Source organism: Natrix helvetica, assembly GCF_964273705.1.
Source record: "Natrix helvetica genome assembly, chromosome: 8".
In the NCBI taxonomy this organism is placed as follows: Eukaryota; Metazoa; Chordata; class Lepidosauria; order Squamata; family Natricidae; genus Natrix; species Natrix helvetica.
Window position 1 is genome coordinate 9202516 of NC_138559.1, and position 21082 is coordinate 9223597.

The 21082-nt window shown below is 43.2% G+C and overlaps 1 protein-coding gene across 4 annotated transcripts in view; it reads right to left on the bottom strand.

Annotated features, from left to right (window-relative positions):
• NSD3 (nuclear receptor binding SET domain protein 3) overlaps nt 1-21082 on the bottom strand; it is a gene marked incomplete at its 3' end in the record, with an annotated part of 129422 nt that overhangs the window by 60967 nt on the left and 47373 nt on the right. For 3 of the 4 annotated variants that reach the window (XM_081960728.1, XM_081960729.1, XM_081960727.1), the window contains exons 3-10: nt 20932-21003; nt 19909-20068; nt 18706-18857; nt 15581-16093; nt 12593-12719; nt 7409-7509; nt 3640-3685; nt 891-1021 (exon numbers count right to left, since the gene is read on the bottom strand). In XM_081960728.1, the coding sequence (XP_081816854.1) occupies nt 891-1021; nt 3640-3685; nt 7409-7509; nt 12593-12719; nt 15581-16093; nt 18706-18857; nt 19909-20068; nt 20932-21003 (1302 nt within the window). Of the gene's footprint in view, nt 1-890; nt 1022-3634; nt 3686-7408; nt 7510-12592; nt 12720-15580; nt 16094-18705; nt 18858-19908; nt 20069-20931; nt 21004-21082 lie in introns of those variants that run through there. The other variant, XM_081960730.1, reaches the window with a different exon arrangement.

Genomic DNA, 21082 nt, shown 5'->3' on the forward strand with positions numbered 1-21082 from the left:
GGTCTTATTTTCGGGGAAACATGGGTAGATGTTATTCTAAGGCAGTGATGTCTAACCTTTTTGTCGCTGCATACCGAAAGCGCGCCCGTACTCATAATGCAATGCGCATGTGATCCCCCATGCACCCCTTGTGCATGTCTGTGTGACCCCTGTGTGTGCCCCTCCCCCACGCATGCAACTCCCCCATGTATCCCCTTCCCCCCCTCCCAATTTTCAGCTTCCAGGTTGGTGCAAGAGGTTTTCCAGGCCCAATCCTGAAAATAAAATACTCGTAAGATTTCTCTGATTTGAATCTTTCTTGACTATTTCCCATCACATAGAAATCAAAAATTGACATGTAGAACGAAATTTTAAACAATGCAGAGAAAAGCAATGTTTCAGTTCTAACCCAACCACCATCATCAAGCTAGTGCTAACAGTGATAGGTTAACTGTTCTGCTTAGTGTTCTGGGCTAACTTTTCCATTTTGTTTGTTTAAAAGCTGTAATTTTCATGTTTGTTCCCATCCTTGACTGCAGCAGCGTTTTATGTAATTCCACTTTTTTTCGATATTTTTCTTTTCAATGCAGAGAAAAAAACTACCAAACAATAACACTCAAGAATACAGAATTCAATAGATTTTAAGAAAGGAGCAAATGTAACCTAACTGCACTTAAGTCAATGTTGTTTTACACTTGCCTGATGTCAGAAATCTGTTTGTTGTCAAACTGGGATGTTTTTGTACATCGTTTACAATTGTGTTTGCAAACAAAGCATATTCAAAGAAGATTCGCAGCCACAAACAGCTCACTCCCAAGGTTTTTTTTTTTAAAAAAGAAAACATAAAACAATCTGTGAAACGGATTTATCAAAATATTTGTCAGTTTCAAAGCTGGGGCTGAATAAATTACCTGTAAATCATTAAGTCCTCTTGAATCAGAATCGGAGGTATCTCTATAAGCGGAGTTAGCCAATTCTACATCTGTGGAGGCTCGACTTCTTTTCTTCAGAGGTTTACAAGAATCGGAAATCTCACTGGCACCTTAACACAACACACTGGGATTAATTCTAAAAGACCCCTCAGATATGTATGCTACTGAAAGAGAAAGTAAGAACAACAACACCACCAAGAAAACAAGCCAAATTGCACACTTTATTTAAAAGCTTTTCAAATTTACAACTTTTCTACTTTTTTATTTTTTTGTAACAGGAAACCAGTCTAGGATTTTAAAAGTAGGGCTTTTCCAATGCAACAATGCTACTAACTGTTGGATAGGGGATACAAAGCAGATCTTTTGTTCATTTATACCTTATCTCCCATATTATAATCCTCCCGAGGCAGCTCACGATATAAAAAACTAAAAGCTATCACACAATGAAGAACACATTGGGATGAGAACTGTTTCAAAAACAGGGTGGAAAGTCAGAATCGGAATAATATTTGCTTAATGATAAAGTCATTTTTATAGCAATTTTTTTTCAAAGGCTGAAGTATTTTATTTTGACAACACTTAAGGCGCCTTACCCTTTTCCTGTACATAAAATGTAATCTCAGAAGCAATTAGCATTGAATATAGATGATCAAACTAACATGAAATCAAACATCCTTCTATACCTAGATCTGAATGGTATTCATTACATTAGAATAGAATAAGAGAGTTGGAAGGGACCTTGGAGGTCTTCTAGTCCAACCTCCTGCCTAGGCAGGAAAACCCTATACCGTTTCAGACAGATGGCAATCCAACATCTTCTTAAAGACTTCCAGTGTTGGGGCATTCACAACTTCTGGAGGCAAGCTGTTCCACTGATTAATTGTTCTAACTGTCAGGAAGTTTCTCCTCAGTTCTAAGTTGCTTCTCTCCTTGATTAGTTTCCACCCATTGCTTCTTGTTCTGTCCTCAGGTGCCTTGGAGAATAGCTTGACTCCCTCTTCTTTGTGGCAACCCCTGAGATATTGGAACACTGCTATCATGTCTCCCCTAGTCCTTCTTTCTCTTAAGCTAGACATACCTAGTTCCTGCAACCGTTCTTCATATGTTTTAGTCTCCAGTCCCCTAATCATCTTTTTTGCTCTTCTCTGCACTCTTTCTAGAGTCTCCACATCTTTTCTACATTGTGGCGACCAAAACTGAATGCAGTATTCCAAGGGTGGCCTTACCAAGGCCTTATAAAGTGGTATTAACACTTCACGTGATCTTGATTCTATCCCTTACAATGCCTTGGAGGAAGGAAGCAGAAATGCTTGGTGTCAGTGATGGCAGAAATTTGGAGGAAGGAGTCAGGAGTGAAAGATTTCTCCTTCCCATCCTAGCCTATGCTTCGACAGGAAGCATGGCAAATATGGGACTCCAAAGAACTACCTGAAGCAAGCCTACATCCCAGTCATTCTAACTTTTAAACTGAAGTTTGTAGGGGAAGGACAGTGAGAGCCTGGGGATGGAATAAAGAGGGTAATCAGCCTAGAGTTGTTACATTCCTGTAAACCAGGGTGGATAAAAATCAATGATTTAAAAAAAATAGATTAAAAAAATCGATTTTTAAAAATTTAAATCGGATTTTTAAAAAAATTAAATCAGATTTTTTAAAAAAATCAAATTTATTTTAATAAAATGCTTTGGAGTAAAAATCTATCTAAAGATAGTTTTCTGTTTAAGATACATCAATAATTTAGTTTATTCAGCATGAAATGGAGCTTAGTTACGTAGCATGAGGCTGTGTATTCTGCAATATTTACATTTTTGGTAAACTCGTGCAATGAACCCAAGCTCTGCAAGCTGAGATAACATGCACTTCATTTGATGCATTCACACAATATCACAGCAGAGATGACAGTTGCTCTTTAAAAAATTATGATTTAAATTAAGTTGATTTAAATCAAGCCTTTTTACTAGTGATTTAAATCAAATCCACCCTGCTGTAAACAGTCTAGGTCCAACCCCTTGAATTCCGTTGATGTCAAGTGCAAATAACCAGAAGCATTCAAAGAATTCAAAGCAGAGAAGAGTTTATTACTGCTACCTCTAGGCAGGAATATAGTCAAAACTAACAAAACATTTTGTTGCTAGACAAGGGTCAATGGAATTCATGGGGAGGTTGGATTTGAGTCTCTTGTGACAACGCAATGACTCCAAACTTATGACATGTTTAACCCTGCCTTCCAGTTCGCCTGCTCTTCTCCAATAATCGATGCTTATCTAGCCCAATTTAGGGTTGGTCTTTGGTTGACTAGATTCTTGTGTGTAGGTATGAGCAATAAATAACAGAAGCTTCATGTGTGGTCCTGACTCTTCCAGCCTGAGAAAGCTTCGCGATATCATAAATTGGGGAACCATACGCCTAAAGTCTTTCTGAAGAAATGAACTCTGTTATACAACAAAACTGCTTGTTCCACACCCGAGGCAAGAACTCACTCCAGTAATTGTTCTTGTTGGGAGATTTATGAGAGGGTGTTTGTACTTTCGTTTGGCACATGTTTGAGCCTGCTTTGCCAGAGATTCTGCTTCACTGCCTTTTGACACGACCTGGTTACGGAGGGGTGAGAGTGACCATAAACTACATTTATTCGGCAACATACGAAGTATTTTAATTCACAAGTCTGTCAAAAATCTTTAGACAGACGAGAAGACAAGACAAACCACAAGAAATACAAGTCACACTAACCTTTTTGTAATCCAGTCTTCACTGCTGCCTGTGGGGCTGTTTCTACCTGTTTAGACAGGAAAATGAGTGGTTAGTAGAGACATTTCTTGTTCCCTAGTACAAAGGAGGAAATGTAAATTCAATGCAAGCAGTTAGTATATAAGGAATCATATTTAAGGGTTTTTCCCCCTCCACCCATAACCCAAATATATGTATGTATGTATGTATGTATGTATGTATGTATGTATGTATGTATGTATGTATTTTTTCTTCTTGTGGATTTAATTAATACTGCCTTCCCTAAAAAACATTAAATGGGTCTCAGTTTGCTTCAAAATCATTCAATATGTGCCAGGAAGGCTTTTATTTTTTGTCCAGGAACCAATTAAGGGGTTAGGGGGTAGGGCAAGCTACCAAGCCTTGAGCTAGGGGAAAGGGGAAAAAAATAAATAAATAACGATAGCTATCGTGTTTCCCCGAAAATAAGACAGGATCTTATTTTCTTTTGACACCCCCCCCCCCCCCGAAATAAGCGCTTGGCCTTATTTTCGGGGAGGCCTTATTATTTTTCAGGTGCAGGAGGTGGTGAGCGTGGTCACCTCATGGCTGCTGCTGTGTTGCAGTATTTTTAGGGAGAGGGCTTATTATCTGGAGAGGTCTGATTTTTAGCGCATGCACTTTTCAAAAGCCCTGATTGGGCTTATTATCCGGAGAGGTCTTATTTTCAGGGAAACAGGGTATGAAAAGAGAGAAAAGCAAGACCCCCAAGTTCCAAATGAGGTTTTAACTTACAGCCCCGTTTTGAAGCCTGGGCTTCTGAGGACAGAAAGTGGGGGGGGGGGGAGGCTGTGCAAATGCACTGCAGGTCTCTATACAGCTGAAAGCAACGTTGACACAGCGCATGGAGATAGGCAGGTGGGTGAACTTGTGAAATCCCTTGCAGGCTTTTTGCATTTCTGTGCCTCGGATCCTACATAAGAGATTGGTTTTCGGCCGGGGAACACCCAAGTTTGTGAATTTGGTAGTGGCAAGCAGCTTCTCAGCTAAAAGGTCTCGCTTTTTTTTTTAAGGCTAAAAATCATTAATTTAAAAATTAAAAGGAAAATAAAAAGAAAATAAAAGTTCTCCATAAGGTGATTTACAATAGGCAGGTTAAGAAACGCATCTCGAAGTATTTATTAAGGATTGTCCTATAATGTTTGAAAAATATTTTATTTTGTTGTACAATGGATAAAAACATACAATAGAAGGATTTGTATAAGATACAATTGAATAATACAAATATAAAATCTAGACAATCACTTGTATTCTGCTATCACTCACTTGCAACAGAATTAACATTTCTCTTTCTCAGTTGAAATTAATATTCCAGTTGTCATTTTAAAATTTGAAAGGACGCAGAATTAATTTGGAAAGTCGCTGATATGAACAAATATGGTTGCTTATTCCTAAAATATGACTATGCCTTTCTGAACATATTACATATTCAAGCTTATGCAATACAGTGCTTCTCTGATCATTAAGCTTTCCTATATGCTTTTCCTGAAAACACCAGTACAATATACTATGTCGATTTAATTAGTTCCATAGTATAAGGCAAGCAAAGATTATTTAGGGAATGAGGGTTTATTTATTTATTTATTTAAAAAAAAAACCTGTGTTGAAATTTTCTTTCTTTAAAGTCACTATTTTGGAAATCCAACCCAGGAAAAGTATTTGCTTTTCCACAGACAGCAAAGCCAAAGTTAAAAGCCGGAATAATAAACTGGTATTTTAAACAGAAGATGTTTAACTTCATAGCGAGCAAAAAATCATAAGACTAAAAATAAAATTAAAAAACCCATATATAACATTTATTAGAAGTTGCCGTCTTGGAACTTTTTCAAATGATTTGAGCTGTTAGGGAAAGTGTCTTATGCTTGATATGCCAAAATAAATTCCCTTTGAATTAAAAAAATAATGGAGCATACACAAACGGTCGAGAAAACCCAAAATGCAATAAACCTTCTTGAAACATGCAAAATCCACAGACAGCATGAGGGGCCCAATGAAGCAACCTACACACCACTTGCAACTGGCTATTTCCAAAAGCAATATACACCTTTGAGGCCCATCCCCCCCCAAAGAAATACCCTGTGTGCAGGTTGGTTCTTCTTACAAGAAAAAAAGGCAACCCAGAATTATTCCAAAGGTGCTTTTCCCCCCCCAAGAGGCAACTGGACTTTCCTGCTTTTTCTTTGAAGACGTTTTGCTTCTCATCCAAGAAGCTTCTTCGGCTCTGACGGGATGGTGAGGAATGGAAGGATTTATATTCCTTGCAGACAGATCCTTTTAGTGAGTCCTTAAGGTCACCTGGAGGTTTACCTGTGTCCTCAGGGTCACCTGAGTGGTGCAAATGGGTGTGGAGCCTTCTTGAAACTGCTGAAAGGACTGTGTTGTAGAATGGAGGTAGATGAGGTCGTCTCCCTCTGGCTCGGTTGAGAGAGGGCTGTTCAATTTTGGCATAGATGGCCTCTTTGACCCCACTTTCAAACCAGCAATCCTCTCTGACCAAGCTTCTTGGATGAGAAGCGAAACGTCTTCCCAGAAAAAAAACAGAAATGTTCTGACCTAAGCTTCCTTAACAAGCAAGAGGGGCCAAACCCCTTTTATTTATACGACTGTGAATTCCTTTCATTCACAGCCAGCAAGGCTTAGCAAACAGTCTTTCAGGGGATTGTTTATCAAATACGAACCTTATCTCATTTGGCGAGCTGCCAAATAACTAGTTCCAAACGCAGGGCAAGGCAAAACTTGGCACAGAGTCTCTTTTAGTTATAAACAGAATTTATCTCTCGACACCACCAAATCAACTTATTGTTTCCTGCAAAGGCCCCCTCCTCATTCGCTCCTCTTTTATTTCCTATGGGAGGGGCCAATCACTTCCAAGGTGTGGCTTTACTCCCAAGTCGACCCTGCTTTGTTTTGTCTTCTGGCAGCTCTGCGCATGCGCACACTGGGAAGAGGCTCCAGCTGTTCTTCTGCCTTGCTGCTCTCTAGCTCCCTCTTTGCCTCTGACGCAGAGCCCTCGTCTGAGCTTCCCTCAGCCCCCAGGACTGGCCCATGTTCCTCCCCAACCTCCTCACTGTCCGACTCTGATGCTAGTTTTGTTGGCCGCCGGTAGGCCACAACAAAAAACTCCAGTTGCCTCTTGAAAAAAAAGCACCTTTGGGACAACCATGACCTGGATGGTGGAGAACCTCTACAGAAACCCAGAATTATGTCCCTTCCTGCTTGCTATCAGCATGGCCTTCAAGCAAAGGCCATGCTTTGAACCACTGCCCCCCCCCCCCCACTTTCAAGGGGAGCTTTCTAATCCATCCTACTTTCTTGGAAAAAGAAAAAAAAAAGACAACGAAAACAAAACCACGAGTGTCGGCCTCGATTTACTCCAGCGGCTATGCTAAGATGAGAACAAAGCAGAGCGCAGTCCAGAGGACTCACTGAGACATTTAAAAAATAATAAATCACACAGCTCGTAACAAGAAACAAATATCGCGTTCGTGAGAAGCTCTATTTTCTCAGCTCTCCAAAAGTACGGATGATGCTGTCGGTGGAAAATTTAATTGACCAGCAGAGTTTGGATCTCAAGAAGGAGAGTCCCAAAAAAAAAAAGGGGGGGGGGAAGGTTGGGAAAAATATAGAGGGAGGGTAGGTGGGGATTAAATAAAAAAGGCATCGATATAAAAAGTGACAACAGGTATGACAACGATATTATTATTTTTTAACTCTCTACATGGAGGAAGCCAACCTGCTCCTTTTTGATCTTCTTCTTTGGCACAACCTCAGTGGATTTCTCAGACTCTGAGCGAGTTCGTATTGATCTCCTCTGTTGCTTCTTTTCTACAGAACCTGAGGGAAGAGAATGGTTTCCATTACAGGAGTCTTTCTTTCTCTCTCTTTCTTTCTCTCTCTGTCTCTTTCCTCAATGAGAGATGGCGTTCAATAGCAAAGTCCTGATTTCTCTATATTCTTCTTTGAGGGCATAGACTTTAATCTGCCAGCTGACGTTTTGGCTGCAGGCAATACATCTCAGTGCTTCAGGCAGAGTCCTGAGTTCGGGAAAAGACCAGCTTTAATACGAAGATAAAGGGGAGTTCTAGAATTCAAATTATTAGGGGAGGGGGGGGGGAGGCTAACTTTCCAAACCAACTATACCATCAAGGATGTGTTAGTATATTTCTTAATTTCATCTGAAAACTAACTGCCTGTCCAGGAGGCATACCTTCAGGTAATCTCAACAGCCAGTTCACTTTCGAAGGGTTCTTACACAGTTCTTATCATCTTAACTTATGTTAAAAACTTTGCGGGAAATAAGAGGGCGTGCTATGTGCTATAGTTGCGGACAATGCTTTGTTTCCAGCATCGGGAAAATTAAGAGTTCAAACTGTCAGAATATTCATGAACTGGAATAGGGCATAGTAACAAGGTCAGTCAATGAATAGGCATAGCAAGTCAGCCAGCCAATGAGGGCTGTTTGAAAACTGAAAACAGACTGGAGTCTGGGTTTAGCTATAGTTCTGATTCTGTGCTAAGAAACAAAACTAGTCTGGACTTGTCGGCTGATCTGAACTGAAATGAAACTCTGCTTGCACTTGCTACCATGTTGGAAGAATCTGCTGTAGGAATTGTAAATTTACTTCATGTGTTATTATGTATATACAGAAGTTAATGAATTCTGCTGCATCAGTTATCTGTGTGTGTGCTTTCTGGATTTGATTTTTGCAACAAACTCCCTAAAATGTATGCCTCTAATGTACTTCAGGCCAAATGTCTACTTCACACAACACAGGGTGCAGATGTCATTGTGAAAATGAGGATCTTTTGGGGCAGGGGTCCCCAACCTCCGGTCCGTGGACTGGCACCACAGGTCACGGCATGCCAGAAACTGTACCGCACAAACAAGGGAAGCCCCATCTGTGGGATGTAGGCAGCATGTGACACCACGGCCCCTCTGGTTCACAGAAAAACCTCCCTCCGTGGCCCCGGTCCCTGGTGCTCAAAAGGTTGGGGACCGCTGCTTAAAGGGATTCTGATCGATTGGAGAATTTTCTGACCTGCAAACCTATTCCTCAGATAGTAGTCCATTCCATCTATTATGAAGGTGGGGGAGACTGGATCTAGGAAGAAAGCTGGAGGGTGCTACTTAATGCAGCCACGATTCTTTCTTCTAAAAGAATATGCCTCCTACATCACATTAAATGTGTGGACCACGGGATGATGACAAGTCGTGAAAAACTATACCTTGCAAATTGATTAATTATTTCATTCCAAACACAATAAAATATTGTCACCCTACCTAACCCACTCTTGGTACATCAAAGGTTTCTTCCTCCCACCCTCCAAAAATCAGTGTCACAAAAGAGACGCCCAGTTAATTGCCCCCCCTCTCTCTCCTTGCATTACTCAACCATGAATGACTAGAAGTATCTTCAGAATGCAGCCGAGTTCCCTTGAACGACTCCTGTTCATCTAAGAAAATGCTAGTTTGGGTAGGCTGCCGATGAATAACCTTCTGGCGAGTCTTTCTCATCTAAAATTTGAGATAAAGACTAGATCCATTCACTTCAAAGGAAAGAGAGAGAGAGAGAGGGAAGATGAAACAGATGGCCACATGGGACTTCGAGGGAGTTCTTCCCTTGGGGAGCCCACCTTGGCTTCTTCCATTAGTCCACCTGTTATTTCAGGCAATGTCCGTCTCTTCTGGATGGATGCAGAGATGGGCTGCTGGGGTTTTGAAGGGGTTCGGGAGAACCTCTAGCTAAGATTCTGTGCAGTTCGGAGAATCCCCAAATCCCACTCCTGGCTGGCCCTGCCCACCCTCCCTCCCCTCCCAGGAGTCCCCACGCAACCCATTTTGGATGCAGGTAAATGCAGGGGGTGCGCGGAGGCTCGGGGAGGGCGGAAATGTGCCCATTTCCAGCCTCCAGAGCCCGTTTTCACCTTCCCGGAGGCTCGAGAAGAACCTCCAGGACTCTGGGAGGGCAAAAATGACCCCCCCTCCCACCGTGATGCAGGAGGCCAACTAGGCCATGCCCACCATTGCCACGCCCATCCAGCAACCAGACAGAGATCCCCTTGCTAAAATTTTTGAAGCCCAGCCCAGCCCTGGCATGGATGGATGGATATGCAGTGGCTTTCAGAAACACTGCTGGTACAGGTAGTCCTCGACTTACAGCCACAATAGAGTCCAAATTTCCATTGCTAAGTGAGACATTTATTAAGGGAGTTTTGCCTCACTTTACGACCTTTGTTGCTGCAGTTGTTAAGTGAATCGCCGCAGTTCTTAAGTTAGCACCCAGACTGCTAAGTGAATCTGCCTTTCCTCATTGACTTTACTTGTCAGAAGGTCGTCAAAGGGGGATCGCGTGAGCCCGGGACACTGCAACCGTCATAAATACGAGCCGGTTGCCAAGCGCCCAAATTTTGAACATGTGACCATGGGGATGCTGTAGCGGTCGCAAATGTGGGGGGCAAAAGGACATTCTGTATTTTTCAGAGTATAAGGCACACCTTTTTCCCTCAAAAAAGAGGCTGAAAATCTGAGTGCATCTTATACATTGAATACAACATTTTTTGCCTTCTGAAACCCTGTCCCCTTCACCAAAATGGCCATGCATAGCCTTTCGGAGGCTTTCAGAGAGCTCCTGGGGGCTGGGGAGGGCAGAAATGACCGAAAAACGGGCTGGTTTTTTTGCTCAGTTTTGCCCCCTCCCAGCCCCCAGGAGCACTCTATAAGCTTCCTAAAGGCTATCCATGTCCTTTTTTTGGCTCATTTTTGCCCCCCACCCCCTCTAGGAGCACTCCTAATTCATGCCCTTTTTTTGAAAAAAAAATGGGGCTGTTTTCGCAAAAAACGGGTCATTTTTGGGAGATTTGCAGAGTGCAAAAACTTTTTTTTAAATTTGCCTCGTCAAAACCTTGGTGCGTCTTATACTGCAATGCGTCTTATATTCTGAAAAATATGTTACGTCGTTGTAACTTCAAACAGTCACTAAACAAATGGCTGGAAATCAAAAACCACCTGTAGTTTTCCCTAGTTAGGAAATCATCGGATACAATACAATACAATAGTAGAGTTGGAAGGGACCTTGGAGGTCTTCTAGTCCAACCCCCTGCCTAGGCAGGAAACCCATTTCAGACAAATGGCTATCCAACATCTTCTTAAAGACTTCCAGTGTTGGGGCATTCACAACTTCTGGAGGCAACTTCTGTTCCACTGATTAATTGTTCTCACTGTCAGGAAATGTCTCCTCAGTTCTAAGTTGCTTCTCTCCTTGATTAGTTTCCACCCATTGTTTCTTGTTCTGCCCTCAGGTGCCTTGGAAAATAGTTTGACTCCCTCTTCTTTGTGGCAACCCCTGAGATATTGGAAGACTGCTACAATGAATTTAAGTTCCCAGGACTGACTTACATTCTTAGCATTTTCAGTTCCAAAATGGGGATCGGTTATCAACAAATAATCAAAATACAGGAGATAATCGCCATCAAGCTATTTTAGTATGGATTTTTCTAATTACTGCTTTCCTTTTACATTTCAACAGCTGCAGCTCTAAATGAAGAGGAACTTAAAAAATAAAGGGCTGGAGTCTCAAAACTGCCCTACCTCAAAAGGGGGGAGAAAATTCATGATTGTGCAAGGGTGTTTTTTTTGTGTGTGTCAACGTGGAAACCATTCACCAAATCGCACTTCGAACAAAAGCTCACAGTGCAATAAAGGCGATAGTTTAAAGTGTTGTACGATTTCATAATTTTCCTGTGATAGCAGCATTCCTGGAAACTTGCTACTTCACAGGACTATTGTCCCACGTTCTTTGAAGGAAGTCTAATGATATACCGTATATGTTGGAGTATACGACGCAGCAAGGTTTTGAAGAGGAAAATTTAAAAAAAGTTTTTGCACTCTGCAAACCTCCCAAAAACGGCCCATTTTTTAAAAAAAGGGCATGAATAACCCTTAGGAGGCTTGTAGAGTGTTCCCGGGGGAGGGAGGGGGGACGAGCAAAAAATGGCCCATTTTTTTGAGAAAGTGGGCCCATTTTTGTCAAAAAAAGGGCATGGATAGCCTTTAGGAGGCTTGTAGAGTGTTCCGGGGTGGGGTGGGGAAATGAGCAAACTTTTTTGACATTTTTTGTCAAAAAAGGGCATGGATAGCCTTTAGGAGGCTTATAGAATGCTCCTGGGAGCTGGGTGGGTGGGGGGCAAAAATGGGCCTTTTTTGCTTATTTCTGCCCTCCCCAGCCCCCAGGAGCTCTCTGAAAGCCTTCCAAAAGCTATGCATGGCCATTTTGGTGAAGGGGGAAGAGTTTCGGGAGGCAAAAAAATTGCTGTATTCAGAAAATCTGTACTCAGATTTTCAGGCTCTTTTTTGAGGGAAAAAGGTGCATCTTATACTCTGAAAAATACGGTAATTCTGCAAACTTTTAAAACATGCATTCCGTCTATTCACAGGATGGACGCTAAAATGAACGGCCCGATGCTTTAAACTGTGGCCACAGAGTAAATTGGAAAGTCTACTGCCCCTTCTCTCTGCGGTTGACCTGAGCTCTATTGCAGTTCAGCAATGTGGTGGTCTCAAAGGTCAACGCTCGTTCCAGGTCAACTCAACTACCAGTAACTATACGGACCACTGTAGAGAATTGATTGACCTTTTTCAGTCTACCCTTTGCCTCTGGGTTCTCTGATGGTCTTCTCAGCTCGTATCAACCCGCTTAGCAATCACTGAAGGTCAGTTGGAGCCAGAGGTGGGTTGCTACCGGTTCGGGTGAACTGGTAGTGGAAATTGGGACTGAGTCGCTGAACTGAACCGCGAAGCGAACCGGCAGCAACCTACCCCTGGTTGGAGCCCTTTCCTTTGGTCTCCACCTAATACTTTACCCTTGGAAAAGCATCTCATTCATTTGGCCTTAAACCAGGAGCCACAAAATTTACCTACTTGCCAACCCAGAAGACGTTTCTGGAGAGGGTGCACTTTGTGACGAGGCTCTCTCCGTTCGCGGGATGGAGACGGAAGTGACTTTGTCGTGCCCCTTGATGATGATCTCTGGTTTGTTTCCTATGCCCTATTACAAATTAAAAGAAGGAGCTTTGAGTATTTCTGAATTAGGGTCTCTGTAAGAAATACCTTTTTTCAAATATTTAGCACAATCACACACACACAGACACATACACCAGTGGTGGGTTCCGGATCCTGTTGCAACCTGTATGGTTGCACCGGGGCCCGGCATCATCCACATAAACACGCAGATGTGTCTTACCATTCAGCGCCGCCTCCGAAAGCCTCCGCGACGCTCCAGCTGCTCGGCGGAGCATCGCGCAGGCGCTGTATGCGCCATGCATGTGTACGGAAGCCCCGAAGGGTTTAAAGACAGGTAAGAAGCGCTGGCGGGTGGGTGGGCCCTCCGGAGCACCGTACGGGAAAGATAGCCAGTGCTCAAGGCAGGCTCCGGTACGCCCATAGCGGGGCGTACCGCCTGCAACCCACCGACACACACACACTCCCCACGCACACATACATATACACACATGCACACATTCAGAAGGATGTGCATAAAACAAAGACATCCACAAAATGTGAGAACACTTAAACTAGCTCGAAGAGAGGAGATTCTTGAGATAGAGATCAACATTGAAAAGGAAATGCTCAAGACCTTCCCTTTAAATTTTGGAGCAGGTGGAACTTGGAATACCGAGATTAAAAAAAAAAAAGAAGTAATACAAATAAGGATGTAAAACAAAGATGGCGACAAGGAGGATGAAAAATAAAGATTGTTAAGTGCAAAAAAAACCCCAAGGTGCTTTTTTCAAAAGGTGACTGGACTTTGTTTTTCCTTGGAGAGGTTTCACTTCTCATCCAAGAACCTTCTTCGGTTCTGACTGAATGGTGGCGAACGCTAACGGCAAGATGGAACTGCAAGGAATAGAAATCCTTCCATTCTCCACCGTTCAGTCAGAGCTGGAGAAGCTTCTTAGATGAGAAAGGAAATGTCTTCAAGGAAAACCAAAGTCCAGTCACCTTTTGAAAAAGCGCCTTTGGGACAACCATGACTTGGATTACGTAGATCAGGAGTCGGCAACCGGTGGCTCTGGAGCTGCATGTGGGTCTTTCATCCCTCTGTTGCGGCTCCCTGTTGCCGGTCGGCTCCACAATCGATAGGGCTTTCGGTTAGAACAGGTAGAGGAAAAAGGACGCCACGCTAGGAGGAAACTCTATGGTGGGGGAACTGGACTTCCAGTCAGGAGAGGAAAAAGGACGCCACGCTAGGAGGAAACTCTATGGTGGGGGAACCGGACTTCCAGTGAGGAGAGGAAAAAGGACGCCGTGCTAGGAGGAAACTCTATGGTGGGGGGAACCGGACTTCTGGTCAGGAGAGGAAAAAGGACGCCACGCTAGGAGGAAACTCTATGGTGGGGGAACTGGACTTCCGGTCAGGAGAGGAAAAAGGCCGCCGCGCTAGGAGGAAACTCTATGGTGGGGGAACCGGACTTCCAGTGAGGAGAGGAAAAAGGACGCCGTGCTAGGAGGAAACTCTATGGTGGGGGGAACCGGACTTCTGGTCAGGAGAGGAAAAAGGACGCCACACTAGAAGGAAACTCTATGGTGGGAGAACCGGACTTCCAGTGAGGAGAGAAAAAAGGACGGCGCGCTAGGAGGAAACTCTATGGTGGGGGAACCGGACTTCCGGTCAGGAGAGAAAAAAGGCCGCCGCGCTAGGAGGAAACTCTATGGTGGGGGAACCGGACTTCCGGTCAGGAGAGAAAAAAGGCCGCCGCGCTAGGAGGAAACTCTATGGTGGGGGAACCGGACTTCCGGTGAGGAGAGGAAAAAGGCCGCCGCGCTAGGAGGAAACTCTGGTGGGGGAACCGGACTTCCAGTCAGCTACAGAATTGAACGGGGGGGTGGGGTCCGGTTAGGACCTTTGACTGTTTAAGCTTGTTGACCCCTGACATAGATGTTAAGTGCAAATGAACAAAGGGATTTAAGCCTCAGCGCAGAGTGAATGAACCCATAAGCCTGAGACTGGGAAAGAGGAAGAGACACTCCACCCACTCAAAAAATATAAGCCCAGTCATTACAGGAAATTGCGTGGCTTTTTTTGTGTGTTTGCGGAAAAAACAGCAGTGATGGTAGCTAGAATAGCCCCATGAATGTGCATGTATGCAACGGGAACCATCTGGGAAAACGCATACTTATGATCTTACAAAACAGCAGAACTGGTGAATTTAAGCATAATGGTTGTGATTCAATATTAGAGAAGCGAACTTAAATTCTCCTTAAATTTTGCAAATTACTCTTTTGAAGTTGGAATGTGTTGGCGGATTTGTCAAAGATAGCAGGTAGACAATTCTGCTCTAATTATCACTTTTTTCCCCCCAGTGAATAGCTGTCCACACACATTTACTCAAAAGCAGAGAATTACAATATCTGGAAAACAATTAAAGAGGATGCAGGGACATCTCTGGATGCGATCTAATAACTCACATCCAACACTGACCAATTTCACACGACAATATTATTCCTGGAGGTAAGCGCCCTACATATAGGACGAGGGACTATTTATTCTTGACATTTTTAGGCAGGGGTGTCCAAACTTGGGAACATTAAGACTAGTGGACTTCAACTCCCAGAATTCCCCAGCCAGGGCTGGCTGGGGAATTCTGGGAGTTGAAGTGCACAAGTCTTAAAGCTCCCAACTTTGGACACCCCTGTTTTAAGGTCAAACCAATTCACGCCAACATTTTATACCACTTGCAATCTGACAGCGCATAAGGAAGCCGTTCACCTCACAATAAATTCTTCTGAACTCAGTGGAACTTACTTCCAAGTAGTTCTTAGGAGGAAGGACTGCAACGTAAAATCTTTTTTTTAATATTGGTTTGCACAAATATTCCTCTATAAGAGAGTGAGTGGTGTTTTCTTTACCTTTGCCGAGTAAACAAACTGATCAATGAACTTTCCGTTCCCGGCGGCATTCTGAAGAGCAAAAACTTGTTCAATTTTAACAACCGGAGACATATTACATTTCTGAAGGTCCAGAGTTCCCTTGTGCATGGTTATGGACGCTGGGAGGGATTTTCTAGCGGCAGCAGTTTTCCACTGAATTTTCACAGGAGGGGATTCTTTATCGGCACTGGACTGTCTCCTCTGACTATACCTCCTGACCTCCGCTTTGGGTGGGGAAGGTGCGGCCAAAACGTCATCGATCTCTTCTGGCGGAGAGCTTGGCGGGGATTTGATTTTGCGGATCTTTTTAGCCTCAATCTTAGGCATGACAATCCGTTTGGCTTTGGACGACACCTCTTCTGGCTCTTTATCTACGTAGATGAAGGTGTACTGCTCTATCCTCTCTTCCAGGCTCATTTTTAGCGCTTTCTCAGCATGGGCGATGCCAATATCCCACTGTGCCCGTTCTCTCTGCGGCCTCGGTTTGCGAATCTTAGGGGGGAGAGAGAGAGAAAAAAATGTGGCATTCATTCAGCCCCCAATTACAAAATGTGCCCAAATGAAAACAGTTTTGGCTTTGGTTGCCAAAATATTTCCAGAGAGACGTCCCTGTTATGCAACTAATTCAGTTGTAGACATGATGTACAATAACAATAAAGTTTATACTACTACTGTCAGATGCCGTCTGTAGCAAAATGAATGAGTTAGTAATCTGTCATCTTAGAGCAGATTCTTATTTAAAGCATTTCTCTCGTCTTAAGGTTTGACCAGACTACAGATTCTGAAGTTCTGCTGACTGTCAACACAGTCGGACTACCGTGTTTTTCAGAGTATAAGACGCAGCGGAATATAAGACGCAGCAAGGTTTTGAAGAGGAAAATTTAAAAAAAAGTTTTTGCACTCTGCAAACTTCCCCAAAACGGCCCGTTTTTCACGAAAACTGGCCCGTTTCCCCCCCAGAAAGGCACGAATAGCCTTTAGGGAGCTTGCAGAGTGTTCCTGGGGGCTGGGGGTGTTTTTTGCTCATCTCTGCCCTCCCCAGCCCCCAGGAGCTCTCTAAAAGCTTCCTAGAGGCTATGCAGGGCTATTTTAGTGAAGGGGGCGGGGTTTCGGGAGGCAAAACTGCTGTATTCAGTGTATAAGACGCATCCAGATTTTCAGCCTCTTTTTTGAAGGAAAAAAGTGCGTCTTATACTCCGAAAAATATGGTACTTCACGGAAGAAAATAGATGGAAGACATTAACGAAAAAGGGTCGGCAGATTTTGCACTGTTTTGCAACACACTAGCTGGCATGAAGCGCCAAGGGAGAGGTGTCAAACTGAAGGCCAGTGGGCCAAAATCCACCCCGCAGAGTCGGACTGAAAATATCAAAGGACTGACACGCAGTGCCTCTGCCGGATAAAATGGGCCGTTGCGCTCCCCCCCCATGACCCATTTTCAGCCTCTCTGGCCACCAGCAGCATTCTGCCGGCCAAAAACGGGCGGCGCAGAGGCCTCACCGTGGTCTGTTTTTGGCCAGCAGAGCGTTGCTGGAGGCCATGGAAGGTGAAAACGAGGTGCGGGGGGGGGGGGAGACTAGACACGCCCCTCCCCCTGTACTCCATTTTGGCCAGCAAGGTGATGCATCCGTCTTGTCTTCCCCGCCCCGCAGAGGAGAACTAAAATACTGATCTGGCCCTTGATAAAATCCAGTTTGACACCCCTGTGCTAAGGCTACCTGAAGTTTATTGTGCTTCCTTATAGTACTTGACAATTCAAATGATCTCAACAATTACATAATTCATCTTTGATAATAACTACAGTGTCAGGCCTGCAGCCGGTTCCTTTTAGGATCTTTGGCCTGCCACACACTCTCTCTTTCTTTACTCTGCTGTTTCATTAGTGGGGAAATGGGAGGGGGAATAGTAAGGCATAGAATGTGTTGTTTTCAAAATAAAAAAATCCTTTCTAGAAATCAAGGTCATTCTTTGTCTCTGCACCTCTGCACCTGACCGGAAGTGGATGGATGGAAATGCCAGCGTGGCAGAGGAAGATTGGACCATGTGATGGACTTGTGAGTGTGGGGACAAGATCATGAACTTTCAACTGGGTAGGAACCCCGGGAAGCTTTCAGATTCGGGTTCCCACAGATGCACCAACATGTCTCTCTTAACAAATTGGAACTTTGAGGAAAGCTCTGCCTTGGACTCTGATTTAATTCTGGGTGATATTTGGAACACTGACATACAGTAGACATTAATAACTATAGAGACCCATTATTGAAGAGAAACACAATCAGCAGCGCTGATGAATAAGTAAGTAGCCTAAATTTTCAAGCAATTTTTTTTTTTGGCCTTCAGCGTTTTCCTCCATGCTATTGAACAAGACATATCATATTTTTTAAAATGTTAAACCTATCAAAACCTGACTACAATTTTCCCATCGAGGATATGCCATCATTGTTCAATAGCTTTCAAATTATAGCAGCCTGATTCTACATGTTCTACGGAAGCCACGAGCTGCTCACTCCTGCTCCAGACTCAAGCACGTACTTTTCAACAAGCTCATAATAAAAACAGAAAGATTAGGCCAGTTGCACATCTAGTCTAGCATTATATTTCACACATGTACATCTTCCAACATTGGGAAAAATTGACAATTGACAGCACATATCTTCCTAATCCTCATTGGTGGCCTTTATTATTTCTAATGGCTAAGGTCCACATATTACTTACTATGAATTAAGTAAATCTTCACTTCCGGGTTTCTTTGAAGGAGTAACACAGCTGATTTGCACAGCAATCGGGTCTGCTGCGCCAATCAGATGAGAAGATAAAGGTAAGAAAATAGCGCGGGCAAGCAGGTGGGCCCATCTGATCTTCTGGGCAAACCGGTTCGCTCCCAGTGGATTGATGGAGTTACCGGTTCGCCCGAATAGGTCCGAACTGGTTGAATCCACCCCCTTGTTTTATTTGACGTTGTAAACTGCCCAGAATTACTTTGCATCGAGATGTTGTGGCAAACAAATTTAATAATAAATAAATTAAAAAAATATCTGGGTTTGTGGGCACAGCTGTTCTTCTACCTACTGCTAAAGCAAGCTAACATTTCACACTGTACATACCTTTTGTTTCTCAGAATGATTGGCCTGCTTAGCAGCCTCTGCCACCAGCTGATCATACTGTTTACGTCCTTTATATTCTCGTACCCGCTTTTCATGTACCCAAGCCCTTTCCGGTTGGTTGCTAAAGAATTGAACATGATATTCTCGTGCACCTGGGAAGAAAAGGGAAAAAAGAAAAAAGAAGGAAAACATTTGGCTAAGAAATTCTGCCACACATTTTTTTTCATTCGGGGAAGTATACTCTCACACCTGTGTGAAGTACACAGGCAAACTGGGGGAAAAAATCTCCTTTTAACAAAATAAAAAAAATGCAAAAACATTAACCATCACTTCAACAGTGATCTTTAAAACTTCATCAGGCAAAAGTATGCAGATGTAGGCTGGTGTATACATATGAAAAAAGAATGTAAGGAATTCCAAATGCTATTGTTTTAGACTGTCTACATCATGAGCCACGGTGGTGCAGTGGTTAGAGTGCAATACTGCAGGCTACTTCTGCTTACTGCCGGCTGCCTGCAATTCGGCAGTTCAAATCTCAACCAGGCTCAAGGTCGACTTAGCCTTCCATCCTTCCGAGGTGGTTAAAATGAGGACCCAGATTGTTGGGGGTAAGAGGCTGACTCTGTAAACAGCTTAGAGAGGGCTGTAAAGCACTGTGAAGCGGTATATAAGTCTAATGCTAAGTAAGTCATTGCAGTCATAGGTCAAGTTGGACCCAATCTTATGACCATCATTTTTATGACAATTGTTAAGTAAATCACCATGGTTTAAGTGCAAACCCATTGTTCTGAATGGGTGCTTTTGCCAGAAGCTCGAAAAAATGATCAAAAGCTACAATCATGTGGTATACCACATGTGCAGTGGTTAGAATGCAGTACTGCAGGCAAACTCTGCCCACAGTCCACAGTTCGATCCTGAGTGACTCAAGGTCGACTCAGCCTTCCATCCTTCCGAGGTGGGTAAAATGGGGACCCAGATTGTTGGGGAAAAGAGGCTAACTCTGTAAACCGTTTAGAGAGGGCTGTAAAGCACTGTGAAGCAGTATATAAGTCTAAGTGCTATGGCTATCTCTTGGTTTTAATTTAATCAGATTCTTGATCTCATCTGCTCATTTTGCATTATGAGATAGCAATAGGACAGTGCATCGGGTTAGCTATTCAGAAAGTTTCTGAAATAATAGCTCAGGCATTTTTCTTTACTGACCTCTTGTGTTAATTTTAGTATGAACTTCGAGTTGAGGATCCCTTGAAACCATACAGGGCCACCACGGATACGTCCCCACTTTGGACCAGACAAGATCGCCCACCTCAAACTTGCAATCGCTTGCCTCTTGCATGGAAAGGGAAGAAGCAACCTGCTGTGCCTATATGAGAATCACACAAAAATACATCACATGAAAGTGAAAAGGTGTTATTACAAATCAGGTATTCTGATGCAGAGCATAGTGTGGCACAGGTTATTGAATGTATGGATGAACGGTTAGATCAGGGATGTCCAAACTTGGGAACTTTAAGACTTGTGGACTTCAACTCCCAGAGTTGAAGTCCACAAGTCTTAAAGTTCCCAAGTTTGGACACCCCTGGCTTAGATGAATTAGTCCATATCCTGCACATGGCATATTGTGTAAAAATAGATGGAAGTTTTTGTTTCCTGTAATTTTTTTGCTTGTCCTCCATCTGCCAAGGCAGCTAGGATGCTTCTTACAAGAGTCTCTTCCTAAATATTTTGATCCAACAGTCTCCCAATAATTCTGATAATAACGTTCTATAGAATAGAATAGAAATTGGAATAGAATATAGAATAGAGCATAATATAGAATATAGAATAGAAAATAGAATAGAATATAGAATAGAATAAACAGAGTTGGAAGGGACCTTGGAGGTCTTCTACCCCCTGCTTAGGCTGGAAATCCTACACCACTTCAGACAAATGGTTATCCAACATCTTCTTTAAAACTTCCAGTGTTGGGGTATTCACAACTTCTGGAGGCAAGCTGTTCCACTGATTAATTGTTCTAACTATCAGGAAAATTTCTCCTTAGTTCTAGGTTGCTTCTCTCCTTGATTGGTTTCCGTCCATTGCTTCTTGTCCTGCCCTCAGGTGCTTTGGAGAGTAGCTTGACTCCTTCTTCTTGGTGGCAACCCCTGAGATATTGGAAGACTGCCATCATGGCTTGAGGCATACATGTTTAATGCCATGTAACAATTAAAAAGACAGAGTACTAACCGGTGTTTCATCCAATGTTGCCATTTCTTCCCTTGGTTTTTCAGACTGGATGCTAAGCCTTTCATTTGGTCTCTGTAAGTTAAAACAGAAAAGTTTTAAAAAAACTGAATGAAAGAAATGCAGGAGTGAATGATTACCAGAGAAAACATTC